Genomic DNA, 16,872 nt, shown 5'->3' with positions numbered 1-16,872 from the left:
TGATGCCAAGATGCATGAAATCTGTAATAAGAAACCAGGGTTATTGAACCAAATATTAATTTCTGAACTGTTTTTTTTTCTGAAGCTGTATGTTATATAGTATGTTATATATTGTATTATACAGTATATATGGCACAAAATGCTAACAACAGTAAAAAAAGAAATAAGTGGATATACAAGGTTTTGTGAGACATCGTCGATATGCATGTGTATATACATATACAGATATGCAGTATAAAAAAAAAATCATATTATTGATATCACCTTGGATTTTGGATCATTTCTAAGTTATATATAATATTTTATTGACAAATCTAGTTAGAAATTCTTAAGTATTTCTTTTTTTTCAATACAACATATTGCAATATAAGATACAAATGCATGCTCTAAAATATGTTTTTACGGATATTTAATGAAAATAATACAAATATGCATTAAAATATACATGATGATACATTTTTTGAGCTCATCTTTTAAGTAAAAATCTGTCGTTTGTTGAATTAAATTTATTTAAATGAATTAAATGTGTGTTTTAATCTCTACAGGGAGACCCAGGTCCTCAGGGTCCCTCTGGAAAAGACGGCCCACCTGGACTGAGAGGATTCCCCGGAGAGAGAGGACTTCCAGGAGCAGCAGTGAGCACACACACACACACCATACACACACACACACACACACGTATCAGCAGGATCCAGTGCTACATTAGTTCATTAACACACACAGCGCTGCACTACAGCTCCCTCCGGGGGGCTTCAGCTACCAATTACTCTAAACACAGTCCTTCCAATCAGTGCGCTGAATTCCACCACAGCTGGGGGGTGAATTATGCTAATACACCCCTCTGAGTGGCATTTATATAATATATTTATTTATTTAATATATTTATTTATGTATTGTTATTTTGGTTTTTAGTAAAGGAACAAAGAAAATGGAAATTCTGATAATCAGGAGCTGAAGATGAAGCTACCCAAGGTCAACGAGTGTGCGAGTGTGTGTGTGTGTGTGTGTGTGTGTGTGTGTGTGTGTGTGTGTGTGTGTGTGTGTGTGTGTGTGTGTGTGTGCGTGTGTGCGTGTGTGCTTGTGTGTGTGTGTTTGAGGATTTGAGTGTTTTCTATGCTGCAGTCCACACCCTCTCCACAAAGCTCATTACAGAAAGTGACTGGACTGCCAAATTACACACTCACATACCTGAAATACCACAGCAACCTTCCCCTAGCAACCACAGCAGCCATCTGAAATTCCACAGCAACCTTCCCCTAGCAACCACAGCAGCCATCTGGAATACCACAGCAACCTTCCCCTAGCAACCACAGCAGCCATCTGAAATACCACAGCAACCTTCCCCTAGCAACCACAGCAGCCATCTGGAATACCATAGCAACCCATAGCAACCCCTCCCCTCTTACACACACAATAACCACAGTAAACAAAAAACACAATAAAATAAAGCCACAATGATGATTACTGAGTACACTCACTCACTATCTCACTCACTCATTCACACTCTCATTTACATATTCACTCTTTTACTTGCTTCCTCATTTACTCACTTATTCACTCACTCACTCAATTATTCACACTCTCATTTATTAATTTATTCACTCGTTTATTGAATCATGTATTAATTAATATATTCATGTATTACCTTTCTCAACTGTTTCCTTATTAATTACTCATTCATTCATTCATTCCTTCATTCATTCATTCATTCATTCATTCATTCAATAATACATTTATTCGTTTGTTCATTAATTCACGTATTCCCTTTCTTAACTGTTTCCGTATTTAGTTGATTTCATTTATTAATTTATATTTTCCCTCTTTCAACTGTTCCCTTATTTAGTTAAACTTTGATTGATTTGTTAATTCATTCATTCATTCATTCATTCATTCATTTATTCACATTTTTTATGTTTCAATTTATTCTAGATTTGGTTATTTACTCAATCATTAATTTATTCATTCACATTTTCCATCTTTCAACTGTTTACTTATTTAGTTATTTATTCATTCATTAATTCATTCATTCATTAATTCATTCACAATGCCCTTTCTCGACTTTTTTTCTCATTCATCCATTCATTCACATATCTCCTTTTTTAACTGTTTCCTTAGTTATTCATTAAATTATTTATTCACACTTTCCCTTTATTAACTGTTCCCTTAGTCAGTCATTCATTCAATCCATCAATCAATCAATCAATCAATCAATCAATCAATCAATCATTAATTAATTCATTCATTCATTCACTCATTCATTCATTCATATTTTCATTCATTCACACTTTCCCTCTTTCAACTGTTTCTTATTTGCTCACATATTGACTCCCACGTTCACTCTTTCATTTAACTTTTTTTCAAGTATTTATTCATCTCTCTCTCTCTCGTTCTCTCGCTCTCTGGAACTCTTGCTGATTCAGGTATTTTCTCTCCTCATTTCCAGAGGCAAATAATACAAACCCCCAGAACACATTTCAAAAGCAAATATCCCGCAGAACACACTCCATCACCGCAGAACACACACCGCCTGCTTCAGCAGCGCATACACACACACCAAAACATACACTGCAAAATATACACTCTAAAATATACACTCTAAAATATACACTCTAAAATATACACTCCAACGAGGGTATTTGAGATTGCGTACTATAATGACACTGAAATATTAGTTATATTTTATTTTAAGTCATTTTTAAAGCAGAATAAACATATTTAATACTAAAAATAATAAGCAATTGTCCCAATAACTTTGTGTATATAGAGTATTCACATGTAAAAATATACGCTACTCAATAATGTAATTAGTTACTATTTATCTAATCACATCTATATTGTGTCTATATTGTCATTTTAGCAGATTTGCCTCACCGTCTGTTTACAGCAGCAGTGTTAACACCTCCCGCTGAGCCTCAGCACCACACAGCCTAGTGTTTTCCCTCATTTACCACCTGAAACAGCTTACCAGCTCATTACCAAACACTCCATCAGCTCTACCCCGTGTGTTCCAGCTGGAAAACACTCATTTCTGCACTGCTGTGGGTCTGCAGGAGCTGGCCTCCACTACGCTGCTATAAATGAAGCCTGTTTAGAGCAGCAGTAACTGGAGCTATGCTCACAAAAGCTAACACAAAGCTGATTTTCTCACTAGATCCAGTGTTTTTAGGCTTTTTATAAATATATTAATATCTTTTTAATATGACCTGATGCTCTTAAACCTATGCTCATGCAAAAAGTAAAAATAGAAAAAGTAAAAAGTGTAATGGGGTGTAGTCGTACAGACTAGTAGCTCTCCATCCCAGAGGGATGTTGAACCCAATTGCAGAACAGTTGATCTCAAAGCAGGTAAACCCAAGAAGAAAGAAAGAAAAAAAATATATATATAAATAAACACACCGCTCCTCACGCACGGGACCAAACCCGTGTCATCATGGTCGCGTTCCAATACACTACTGCTGCCCCGGCTAGTGTATCGGGACGTGACTAGGAAAAAAAAAACACCCTTATAAGGAGATATAGAGCCCAAGAATGGGCGGAAAAACAAGAGTCAAGTCATGATGAGTGCAACAGCGAGGCGAGACAGGAGAGGGATGTAAACAAAAGCTCACCAGAGCTTGTTTTATTTAATTTCATTATCATTCATTATAGTTCAAACAAGACCCTCACAGGCCAGTTGTGTAATGCATGTGCGCTTTCAGCCCTGACGCTGTCAGTCTGCCCATTCAGGACAATGGTTCTCCAAAAGACTCAATTTCCCAGCATTCTCAGCTCATTAACTACAATGATTCGGCGGCGTTTGGCCTCACCCTCCTTCTGATTGCTCATTTCCCACACCTGTTTGTATTAGTATAAATAGCCCTTTGTTCCCTTGGTTCTCGGCCGAGTATTATTTAGTTTACTCAACTATTTTGAGTTAGTTGAACATTTGTGGGCACATATACTGTACTATTCAAACTGAGATCTTTGAGTTGAACCAACCTATAATAACTGAGTTTAGTCTGTTTTGCCATTAACAGCTACTTTTCCATTGGTTTCTGTCACAGTCTATTTGCATACTGGGCGTGTCCAACAGTTTCTGACTTACACTCACCATCAGTGTGAGTAGTAGTGATTCCTGCTGGGCTACCTTACAAATAAATCAACTTCCCCTTTAGTTGTAATAGCTTGATGTTTTAATTTATGCTAACTTAATTCCCCATTACTTAAAAAAAAATGAGCAAACCGGCTACCTTAAAAAGGTTAAGTAAACTCAACTTATCTGGTCTTACAGTATAACAACAAAAAAAAAAGTTAAATCAGCTTCCCTTTAGTTGTAATAACTTGATGTTCTAAGTTATGCTTACTCAAATTTTTATTTGAGTTTCCTCAATTTATTTAAATAAATTCAACTTATCTGAGCTTACAGTGTAGCCAAGCTCTTGGCAATACACAGATCTAATAGATATAAAAGATTAAAGATATAAACCTGCAGAGCGCAGATGACCTTCATGTTTGAAGCATTTTATATGGAAGACTGTGACTATACTGTTTGATTAACATATGTTCTCCCTCTCTCTCTCTCTCTCTCTCTCTCTCTCTCTCTCTCTCTCTCTCTCTCTCTGCAGGGTCCGGCCGGTCTGAAAGGAGGCGAGGGTCCTCAGGGTCCTCCCGGCCCCGTGGTAAGTACACGGCTGCGATGGCTGAGTGACACTAATGCAAAACGTCTCTTTCCACCAAAAGCAGCATTCAATATTTAGGAGTCTGAGGGAGCATCACTCGGACGAGCGGGAGCTTCAGAAAGGGGCTCTTCAGCACCATTAGGGCTTTAGTAGAGGATGTGTGGGTTTCTGTTAGTGCCACACACACACACACACATATGAATATACACACAAACACATCAATACACACAAACACACACAAAATCAAATTCCAGCTGAATGAATTTGATGAAGCAGCATTGGGCTTTCATTGAGAATACCTGCAGTTTTTAGCCTTTATAAAAACAGAAGAACAGAAAGCTCCAGCAGCATTTTTACTTTTTCTTATTTTTTAACACTAAATTCACATCCGTGGATCATAAATACAGACTAAGATGTTTACAGATGTTTACAAATGTTTACAGACATTTACAGACGTTTACAGATGTTTGCACCACAGCTGCCAAACCAGATATTACCAGATTTTGACAGGACAGACGTCATCGCCCCGGTTTTCTTCGAGGATTAAAAAGACGTTCTGCTGTTTAATAAACAGCTTGGTTTCTCTTTTTTTTAAAGTGGTGCAGATAAGCACTGTCCGCACATAATTGCTCTTTTTAAGAGGGGCGGACGACCCGGAGGCAGATTAGAGCGTCTGGCTGAAGAGTCATTGAGAGGACTTTCAGATCGGGCCGTGTCAGAGCCATAAAGGAGCCATTAGCATTTCTATAAAGATGCAGCAGTCTATAAACGAGAGAGAGAGAGAGAGAGAGAGAGCATCAAGGAAGGAGAAGGGAGAGAGAAAGAGTGGAAGGAAGAGTGAGGAAGGAAAGGAGACAGAGTCTAGGAAGAAAATTAGAGAGAAAGAGAGAGAGTTTGTTGAGGAAGGAAAGGAGAGAGAGAGAGAGAGAGACACGGAAGGAAATTAGAGAGAGAGAGGGTCAAGGAAGGAAAGAACAGAGAGAGAGCGAGAGTCGAGGAAGGAAAAAAGAGGAAGTGAGAGTCGAGGAAAGAAATGAAGAGAAAGAGAGAGAGTCGAGGAAGGAAAGGAGAGGGAGAGAGTTGAGAAAGTAAAGGAGAAAGAAAGAGAGTCAAGGAAGAAAAGGAGAGAGAGAGAAAGAAAGAGAGTCGAGGAAGAAAAGGAGAGAGAGAGAGAGAAAGAAAGAGAGTCGAGGAAGGGATAGAGAGAGAGAGAGAGAATCGAGCAAGGAAAGGAGAGAGAAAGAAAGAGAGAGACTTGACGAAGGATAAAGTTTAGAAAGGAAAGGAGAGAGAGTCGAGGAGGGGAAGAACAGAGAGAGAAAGAGAGTCGAGGAAAGAAATGAAGAGAAAGAAGGAGTCGAGGAAGGAAAGGAGAGAGAGAGAGAGAAAGAGAGAGAGAGTCGAGAAAGGAATAGAGAGAGAGAGAATCGAGGAAGGAGAGAGAGAAAGAGAGAGACTCGACGAAGGAAAGGAGAGAGAAAGTTGCAAAAGGAAAGGAGAGAGAGAGAAAGTTGAGGAAGAAAAGGAGGGAAAGAGTTAAGGAAGAAAAGGAGAGAGAAAGAGAGAGAGAGTCGAGGAAGGATAGGAGAGAAAGAGAGTAAGGAGAAAGGAGAGACAGAGAGAGATTCGAGGAACTAAAGGAGAGAGACAAAGAGAGAGATAAGGAAGGAAAGGAGAGAGAGAGAGAGTCGAGGAAGAAAAGTAGCAAGACAGAAAGAAAGAGAGAGAGAGTCAAGGAAGTAAGAGAGAGAGAGAGAGAGAGAGAGAGAGAGTAATTAATGATGGTGTGACATGCTTGGCTTACCATTCTTAAATAATTGATCATTAGTTCTATGGTAAAAGCGTTATTTGATCATTTGCTTTTCTGCTGGCGGCTACAGTGCAACTGCTGAGTCACGACATCTCCACTGAGCTGTGTGAACAATCGACCACATCGGTGCACACACACACACACACACACACACACACACACACACACACACACATCACGGATTATTCAGGTTCTAGTGCATCTCAAAAAACTAGAATACCTCATATATGATATAGATGTATTAAACACAGAGCGATCTATTTTAAGTGTTTATTTCTTTTATTGTTGATGATTATGAAGATTACAGCCAATGAAAACCAAAAAATCAAAAATCCTGCTGGAAAATGAAATCCACATCTCTATAAAAGTTGTCAGTAGCAGAGGGAAGCTGTAAGATATGAAGTGCAGTAAGATTTTGTGGGAAAACAAAACTGCACTGACTTTAGACTTGATAATAAAACACAGTGGATCAACACCAGCAGATGACAGACATGTCTCTCCAAACCATCACTGATTGGTGGAAACTTCACACTAGACCTCGAGCAGTTTGGACTGTGTGTCTCTCCACTCTTCCTCCAGACTCTGATCCCTTGATTTACTTTAAATGAAATGTAAAATTTACTGATGATCAGTGATGGTTTAGAGACATGTCAGCATAACCGTCATCCAGATATTAAAATGTTGTTTATTATAAAATGTAGTTATTTATATTACCAGGTTGGTTTAAATGCCCATCACTAACACACACACACACACACACACATATCACAAACACACACACACACACATGCCACCCTGTCAAAGATCCAAACATGCAGCAGCTCCCCGGCCGTCCGCTGCGTCCCTGCAGCTGTAATAAGAGCAGTGAAGAGTGAGGATGAGTCTGACAGTGCAGAGCCATCTCTCCTCCCCAGGTTTGATTAAAGCTGTCTGTTAGTCCTCTCTTCTCACGACTCCATTAAGCCTGTCTGTCTCAGCCTCCGATAGATATCCGGATGCCAATGACTTTAATCTTAAATATTAAAATAATCCCTCAATTTCATTAAAGCTGTATTAACTACATTTATTGAGTGTTTGAGGTGTTTACGATGTTGTTTAATGTATAAATTATATGTATATGACTTGGTGAATGAGTGAATGAATGTATAAAATGCCCAGATGTTGTTTTACAAGCCTATTTACAATCCTGTTATTTGAACTTTCCTTTTTAGTGGACAGTTTGTGGGGAAAATTAACAATAAGCTCTGTTTTTTGGGGGATCATTTAGAGCACCAATACAGCTCACCTGCAGCCATATAGTTAGCCTAGCCTAGCCTAGCTTAGCTTTGGTTTTAACACTGTATCAAGTAGTATTGTAGTATTTTTTCTAAATCTTTGCTCAGAAAGAAATGATGTGATCAGCAAGCTGAAGACACTGTAGCTAGTGTTAGCTTTTAGCCTAGCATGCTATCTGCTCAGATTTTGGTAGTTAGCCTCTGAATCGTATTATAACACTCTACTCGTTTAAAATTTTAGCATGTAGTCAATGGATATTTGATGTGTGGTGCTCCTGTAGGGTTCACCTGGTGAGAGAGGAGCTGCTGGACCTGCTGGACCAATTGGATTACCAGGGCGCACAGGACCTCAGGGACCCCCGGGACCAGCCGGAGAGAAAGGAGCACCTGTAAGTACACTTTTTACTATAAATGTTTCAATATATTCAATACATTATATGGTGTCCAATGTTAATTATTCAGTATCTACTATATTTGTTTTGTATCTACTATGAGTTATTATCTATTATGATTCATTTAGTAACTACTGTGAATTATTCACTATCCACTATGAATTATTCAGTATCTACTATAAATGATCCAGTATCTACTATGTACTATCTACACTGTATTGTTCAATATCCATTATTAGTTATTAGTTATTTGTTAGGTATTATTTAGTATCTACTATGAGTTATTATTCAGTATCTACTATGAGTTATTATTCAGTATCTACTATGAATTATTATTCAGTATCTACTATGAGTTATTATTCAGTATCTACTGAGTTATTATTCCGTATCTACTATGAGTTATTATTCAGTATCTACTATGAGTTATTATTCTGTATCTACTATGAATTATTATTCAGTATCTACTATGAGTTATTATTCAGTATCTACTATGAGTTATTATTCCGTATCTACTATGAGTTATTATTCAGTATCTACTATGAGTTATTCAGTATCTACTGAGTTATTATTCAGTATCTACTATGAATTATTCAGTATCTAATATGCATTATTCAGTATCTAATATGCATTATTCAGTACCCACTATGAATTATCCAGTGTCTACTATGAATGATTCACTATGTACTATGCATTATGTACTATGGATTATTCAGTATCTACTTGTGAAAAAAATCTGTATCTACTATGAATAATTCAGTATTAACAATGAACTATTCAGTGTCTACTACGAGTTATTATTCAGTATCTACTATGAATTATTTAGTATCTGCTATGAGTTAGTATTAAGTATCTACTATGCATTATTCAGTGTTTACATTGAACTATTCAGTGTCTACTATGAAGTATTCATGATCTATTATGGATTAGTCAGTATGTACTATGATTCATTCATAAACTACTGTGTATTGTTCAGTATTCACTATTAATTATTGATTATCGACTAGGTATTATTCAGTATCCACTATGAATTTTCCAGTATCTGGCGTGATGTGAAATCTGTGTGTGTATCTGGTTGTGTTCAGGGTGAGAAAGGGCCTCAGGGTCCTGCTGGTCGTGATGGAGTTCAGGGTCCGGTGGGTCTGCCAGGACCCCCCGGCCCTCAGGGACCACCCGGAGAGGACGGCGACAAGGTCAGTCCCTCCGCCGCTCACTCGCTTCACTCCGAGTCACCCATCGTACCCGTCTCACCCACAGCACCCACAGCACCCATCACATCCGTAATCAATCTTCATCACCCCGACCATCTGCACAACACATCCGTCTCCCGTCTCCCAGCCGCCTCCTATCCATCATCATCATCAGCAGCAGCACCACGCCAGCCTTAAATCTCATTAGAGCCCACCGGCGTCTCCGTTCATCTTCCTCCGACACCGTCCTCCATCAGGACGAGGGACACCGCCGTGCCAACTGGCCTGGATACGGGCATATGGGCTGGGTTATGTGCCCACTTTAGAGCTGCCATTTACAAGATCATAAATCCCAGACTTCAGGACCCGTCCATTACAGTCTGAACCTGTAGAAACAGGCTCAGTATATAGTGCAGTAAGAATATGAGATCAATATATGTGCAGTTTTAGTTTTAGCTACAATAAATACATACTAAAATACATCAAAGTTAACACAGGTATAATATATATATATATATATGAAGTATAACGCATTTAGTTTCCTGTTCACATTTTCTTTTTCAACTTAAAAAGGGATATATACGTTACATACATTACATCTATCTTAGTAGATGTTTTACAAGTGCTTTAAAATATATATATATACAGTGAGTCCAAGAAGTATTTGATCCCTTGCTGATTTTCTTTGTTTGCCCACTAATAAAGACACTATCCTTCTGCACTTTTAATGGTAGATATATTCTAACATGGAGAGACAGAATATCAAGACAAAAATCCAGAATATAATTTTAAAGAATATATTTTAATTAATTTGTATTTCAATGAGGAAAATAAGTATTTGATCCCTCTTGCCAAACACACTCAATACTTAGTGGCAAAGCCTTTGTTTGCAAGCACAGCGGTGAGACGTTTGTTGTAGTTAACTACAAGTTTAGCACACACACCAGGGGGAATTTTGGCCCACTCTTCTTTGCAGATCCTCTCTAAATCATGAAGGTTGGTGGGCTGTCGCTTGGCAACTCTGACCTTCAGCTCCCTCCATAGATTTTCGATCGGATTGAGGTCTGGCGACTGGCTGGGCCGCTCCATGACCTTAATGTGATTTTTCTTGAGCCAATCCTTTGTTGCCTTTGCTGTATGGTTAGGGTCGTTATCATGTTGGAAGACCCAACCACGGCCCATTTTCAGATCCTTGGCAGAGGGGAGGAGGTTGTCCCTCAGGATTGTGCGGTACATGGCTCCATCCATCTTCCCAGTGATGCGGTGAAGTAGCCCTGTACCCTTGGCAGAGAAACACCCCCAAAACATTATGCTTCCACCTCCATGCTTGACGGTGGGCACAGTGTTCTTGGGGTCATAGGCAGCATTTTTCTTCCTCCACACATGGCGGGTGGAGTTGAGGCCAAAAAGTTCAATTTTGGTCTCGTCTGACCACAAAACCTTCTCCCAATAACTTGGTTCATCTTTCAAATGATCATTGTTGGAGACTTGAAATCTGTGTGATCTGTCTGATTCTGTGGACAGGTGTTTTTCACACAAGTGATTAGTGAGAACAGGTGGCTTCAGGTCAGGTAACAAGTTGATAAGTAACTGGTCTGTAAAAGCCAGAACTGCTAATGAATACTAAGGGATCAAATACTTATTTCACTCCATGAAATACAAATCAATTAATATATATTCCTTAGATTTATTTTCTGGATTTTCTTTTTAATATTCTGTCTCTCCATGTAAGAATACATCTACCATTAAAAGTATAGAATGATCATGTCTTTATTAGTGGGCCAACGAAGAAAATCAGCAAGGGATCAAATACTTCTTGGACTCACTGTAAAAATATATATAAAAATATATATTCCTGCTTATATTGTGAAGTAACAGAAAACGGTCAACAAAAAACTATAAAACTAAACCTGGATTCTTATTTGAACAATCTGTTCCACCTTAAAAGCTGAAGACATCTAAAAGTTCTGAGTGCCTTAAAAAAACCCACTGAATTTAAGTAGAATTTAAGGTGGAATGGTACACTTTATTCTGTATTTTTTGGACTATAATCCGAATTCTACCAGTCAGATATTAAGCAGCAGTAAAGCCACTCAGCTGAAGTACAGCGTTATTAGTGTAATTTTTCAGTGAAGTTTCTCCAGCACTAAGGCTGGAGCAGTATTAGCATTAGCATTAGCATTAGCTGCTAACTGCAGTGCTAGGTGTTTCACCGTTCAGAGGCGAGTATATTGGACTGTAGCTAAAAGAAGCTAAGAGAAACGAACCGCTAGCTAATAGCGCCCTGGGTTACTGGAACACTCTAGGGTTTCTCAGTCTATCGCTGAGGTTAGCGGCTAATGCTAATTCTGCTGCTCCCAGCCTTAGTGCTGGAGAAACGTCACTAAAAACACACTCTTAGACAAAATACTGGAAATCTAAGCTAATCTAAGTTTGAAAAGATAAATAGAAAGGGTGTCTGCAAACATTTAGACATCTTTAAAGTGCAAATCAACAGGTTGAAATATGAAAAAGAGCAAAAATCCAATTCATATATTAAGTTTAATATTATTTATTATAAAACATCTAAAATCTGGAACTTCACAGGGCTGAACTATCTATAGATCCGTCAGCAGGTTTTTTAAGAGACTCTGTATTGTATTATTGTGGAGTTTGAAGCTGGTGTTGATGATTTAATTGACAGTAAATCCGCTCTCAGTGTCGTCTCCCTCCGAGCTCCTCTCCGCTCACGCCCACGCCGCACAATTATCCCTCGCACCAGCAGCGCACCATCACACGCCAAACAATCAATTACTGAATCTCTGTATCTCACGCTCCCGCTACGCTCTGTTTACGCTCAGCGCCGGGGGAGCGCTGGGTTTAATACCTGTGCTGTGTGTGTTTCAGGGAGAGGTGGGAGAGCCCGGACAGAAGGGAAGCAAAGCTGATAAAGGTGAACAGGTGAGTCTCTCCAGAAACGCACCTTCAACCAACAACAGTTCAGCTCATATACACTACTACTGTGCACAAGTAAGTTTTAGGCACCTAAGCAAATTACCTGAGTTCATTTATCTCAGCAATACGAGTGTTTTTGGCTGAAAAAAAAAAAAACACCACATATGATTTAAACAGATGCAAATACAAAAACATAAATACAGTAAAAAGTAACAAGAATTTCTCATTTTTAACTATAAGTATGTTTTTATATCCTGTGAGTCTGAAGCTGAAGAACAAAGTGTAGAGATTCCAGATCCAGATTTCTCCTGGATGCTCCTCAGCCAGCCTGTGTATATTATGTTCAGTTCCATCAGCAGCTCACCTGATTTACCAGATATTGATATGATGAGAACTGGAAATAACTCTATTAAACTCAGATGAGGAGGACATTTTAGGAGATGTTTTAAGGAAGGAAAACAGGGCTGTAAAAGTTCTGATTTTGGTAAAATTGCTGTTTGTATTTATTGTAATGCTGTAATGTGTTTTACTGAGCTAATAAACACTTAGTGCACAGATAAGAAGCTACTTTTTCTTTACCGAAATTCCCACAGGTGCCTAAAACATTTGCACAATACTTTGAATCTAGCATATAACATTATATAACATAACATATAACATGTACTTACACACTGAACATGTTCAGCTGTAGTCAGACCACTCTGTGCAGACCATAGACACAAGAAATTAGCTTATTTTGCTTATCATTAGATCAGTCCCCAAGTTTCCAGAAACGTATGATAATGGCTCAATTCCATTTTACCCCTTTTAGTTCTATCACATGTTCACACCTAGAGGCTGGAGGGATAGGTTAGGGGATGTTTTAGAGCTACAAAAGACCCTTTATATGGAGGTTTTTCAGAGGCACACTCAAAACAGAGGGGAATGAGAATAACTCACAAAAAACATATTTTTTTCCGCTTGTTCTGGCTACTGCGCTTGCGCAGATCTCCTCATTGAGGCAGGCTTTCCCTACTAGTACGCAAGCATTACTCTTGGCACAAGCATTTTTAATGTATTATAAATTATTGATATGAGTTTAGTGTCAAACACACAGTGCTCAAATTACATTAATCTCTTTAAGTAATAAATATGCTTAAAGATAAAGTAATAAAGATAAACAAGTTAAATAGTGACTTATAGACTTGTAAACTTACAGTGCATAACTGATTCACTGTTTTTGACTAAAACTGAACTGAGCTAACGCTAATCGCTAAGCTATGAGTGTAACCCTCCTCTGCTTGTTTTATTACCAGGGTCCACCGGGTCCGGCGGGTCTGCAGGGTCCGATTGGAGCTCCTGGACCTGCGGTGAGTATCACTGAACATTAGAACCGCTGAGAGTACTTTTATAAATAATAAAGTAATATCTAATTTTAGCTAGTTGCTAATGTTTATATCATATTTATTCATGCAGGGTGCTGACGGAGAGCCCGGTCCACGAGGGCAGCAGGGTATGTTCGGGCAGAAGGGAGATGAAGGATCCAGAGGTTTCCCAGGACCACCAGGACCCATCGGCCTGCAGGTCAGTCCATCCAGATCCAGAACCAACCTTTACCCTAATAATCACATTCTAAAATCTACTATATATATTTCCTACCATTCATAACTTTAGAAACATTGCTATATTAAAAATTAAAGGGTTTCATTCATATACATATATTCAGTACATATATAGAATGTTGCATACACCATAACTTGCACTTAACCTCCAAATTTAACACAATAAAAACACTATTATTTATCTAATTATTTTAATTTAGGGTAAAGTATGTATCATATTACAATGAAACATTTTGCACGAATAAAACATAATATTTAACACTAGATATTTGATAACACTGGTTTATTTTTAAAAGACCCTATTTTAACCATTTATCCATTTATCCAGCATTTTACATAATTAAAACTCACTATTTAACACTGGATCTTTTATTGTGAAACACCCTATTTTAATTCTATTTTATCCATGGTGGGCAAAACTCATATACTAAGCCAGCAAGTTTTGTAGGTCATTTAATTGCATAATGTCTGTGAAAACACACTATTACTTATCTAAAAATGGCAAATTAAGCCAAATTAAGTGTCATATGACAATTAAAACTCACTGTTTAACAGTGGGTCTGTTATTTAGAACAATCAGTTTTAACCATTTAAAACTCATATAATAAGTTGTGAGTCCAAATCCACCAGCAAGTTTTGTCAGTCATTTGACTGCATTATGCCAGTAAAACCACACTATAATTATCTTATAGAGTCAATGTATGACAAATTATGTATTATATTTAGCACAATTTAAACTCCCTATTTAAAACTGGATCTTTTATTTTGAAAGACCCTCTTTTACCCATTTATCCATGGTGGGCAAAACTCATATAATAAAATATGAGTCCAAATCCACCACCAGGTTTTGTGGGTTATTTGACTGGACTATGCCAGTAAAAACACAGTATAATTTATCTAAAAATGGCAAATTATGTTAAATTATTTATTAAGTGACAGTTAAATGTTTTACATGATTAAATCTCACTGTTTAACACTGGATCTTTTATTTTGAAAGACCCTCTTCTAACCATATATCTATAGTTGGGCAAAACTCATATAATAAGATGTGAGTCCAAATCCACCAGCAAGTTTTAACTGCATTATGCCAGTATAAACACACTGTTCTTTATCTAAAATTGTCAAATTATGGCAAAAACATTTGAGCATTTTGCATGATTAAAACTCACTATTTAACACTGGATCTTTTATTTTGAAAGACCTATTTTAACAATTTAAAACTCAAATAATACGTCCAAATGAGTCCAAATCCACCAGCAAGTCTTGTGGGTCATTTGACTGCATTGTGCCAGTAAAAACACACAATAATAAATATCTAATAATGTCAATTTATGGCAAATTATGTATCATATGACATTTAAAAGATTATGACTCACTATTTAACACTGGATCTTTTATTGTGAAAAACCTGTTTTAACCATTTAAATCTCATATAATAAGATATGACTCCAAATCCACCAGCAGGTCATTTGACTGCATTATGCCAGTAAAAGAGTATAATTCTTCTAAAAAAGGAAAATGATGGCAAATGATGTATCTTATAACATAGAAATATTTTCACGATTAAAACTCACTATTTAACAGTGGATCTTTTATTTTGAAAGACCTATTTTAACAATTTAAAACTCAAATAATACGTCAAAATGAGTCCAAATCCACCAGCAAGTTTTGTGGGTCATTTGACTGCATTATGCCAGTAAGAACACTCAATAATTATCTAATAATGTCAAATGATGGCAAAGTATGTTTCATACTACAATGAAACGTTTTGCACGATTAAAACTCACCATTTAACACTGAATCTTTAAAAGATCCTATTTTATTAATTTATCCATAGTGGGCAAATCTCATATAATAAGATGTGAGTTCAAATCCACCAGCAAGTTTTGCACTATTAAAACTCACTATTTAACACAATTTAAAGGCAATTTATTTAAATAGTAACTAATGTTGTTGTAGATTAAAAAGATTACTTAAAGCTGCAAATACAAGAAACACTTTTAATATGTTAAAAGTTTAATAGTTCAAATGTTTAGTAGTTTTCCTTTTTAGTTTTAAGCTTAAAAAAAAACTAAAAGGACACAACTATATTGCAAATAATAAATAATGCTGTCATTTTTAATATGTTTATAACACATAAGCCTGTATATAATTTTATTAAGAGTTATCTGCTTCAGGTTTTTATTTGCTTGCTTTAAAGTATACAGTATACAGATTTCTGGACTTTAATTTTATATCAAATTTATCATGTTCTCCAGTTTCTTAGTTAGTTTAGAATCATATACTGGAGTCACCTCTACTCATATCTACACTTTTTTTTATTAAAGGACTTATACTGTAATACTACTTTTAAATTAAAGCTATATAAAATATTAAAATATATTAAAATATTAAAAACAGCTGAATGTTTTAACATCAGTTCTGTAGCTAATGTAGCTAATAGCTAATAAAAGCAAACTGTATACAGTACTGTATAGCCCCCCCAGCAGATTAGCATGATGCTAACTGTATTCCTACATCATCACGCCTCTCTTATCTCAGAGCGTGATCTGTAACAGAGCTGATTACGCTGGTTTTAGCGGAGATCTCTGACTCAGCCGTGGAGGCATTAGCGTGAAGTCGGGGCAGTTAATTCTGCAGAAATCTCTTCATTGGTATTCATTGATTTGCCTTTGAGGCGTAATTGGGGTGCTCTGGAGATGAGCACGCATTCGCTGCTTATCTGCTTTGCACATCTTTGTCATTATTAGGCTTCTGCCTAAATTCCAGAATTGCTCTTCTCATGACATTTAAGAGGCTGAATGTGTGTAGAGTGTGAAGAAGCAGCTAAAACTGTGTAGAATTTATCATCTGACCGTCAGAATTACTGTCTATACCCATAGAATTACTGTCTACACCCATAGAATTACTGTCTATACCCATATAAATACTGTCTATACCCACATAATTACTGCCTATACCCATAGAATTACTGTCTAGATCATCAGAATTACTGCCTATACCCATAGAATTACTG

General features: G+C 37.1%; 1 protein-coding gene across 4 annotated transcripts in view; it reads left to right on the top strand.

The window, feature by feature from the left end:
* col11a1a (collagen, type XI, alpha 1a) overlaps positions 1–16,872 on the top strand; it is a 193,666-nt gene that overhangs the window by 132,202 nt on the left and 44,592 nt on the right. For all 4 annotated transcript variants that reach the window (XM_049480869.1, XM_049480871.1, XM_049480870.1 and 1 more), the window contains 7 exons: positions 546–635; positions 4,605–4,658; positions 8,024–8,131; positions 9,217–9,324; positions 12,208–12,261; positions 13,551–13,604; positions 13,711–13,818. In XM_049480869.1, the coding sequence (XP_049336826.1) occupies positions 546–635; positions 4,605–4,658; positions 8,024–8,131; positions 9,217–9,324; positions 12,208–12,261; positions 13,551–13,604; positions 13,711–13,818 (576 nt within the window). The remainder of the gene's footprint in view (positions 1–545; positions 636–4,604; positions 4,659–8,023; positions 8,132–9,216; positions 9,325–12,207; positions 12,262–13,550; positions 13,605–13,710; positions 13,819–16,872) is intronic.

This window comes from Astyanax mexicanus, chromosome 6 (assembly GCF_023375975.1).
Source record: "Astyanax mexicanus isolate ESR-SI-001 chromosome 6, AstMex3_surface, whole genome shotgun sequence".
Taxonomy (NCBI): Eukaryota; Metazoa; Chordata; class Actinopteri; order Characiformes; family Acestrorhamphidae; genus Astyanax; species Astyanax mexicanus.
This window is presented reverse-complemented; position numbering and strand designations above follow the sequence as displayed.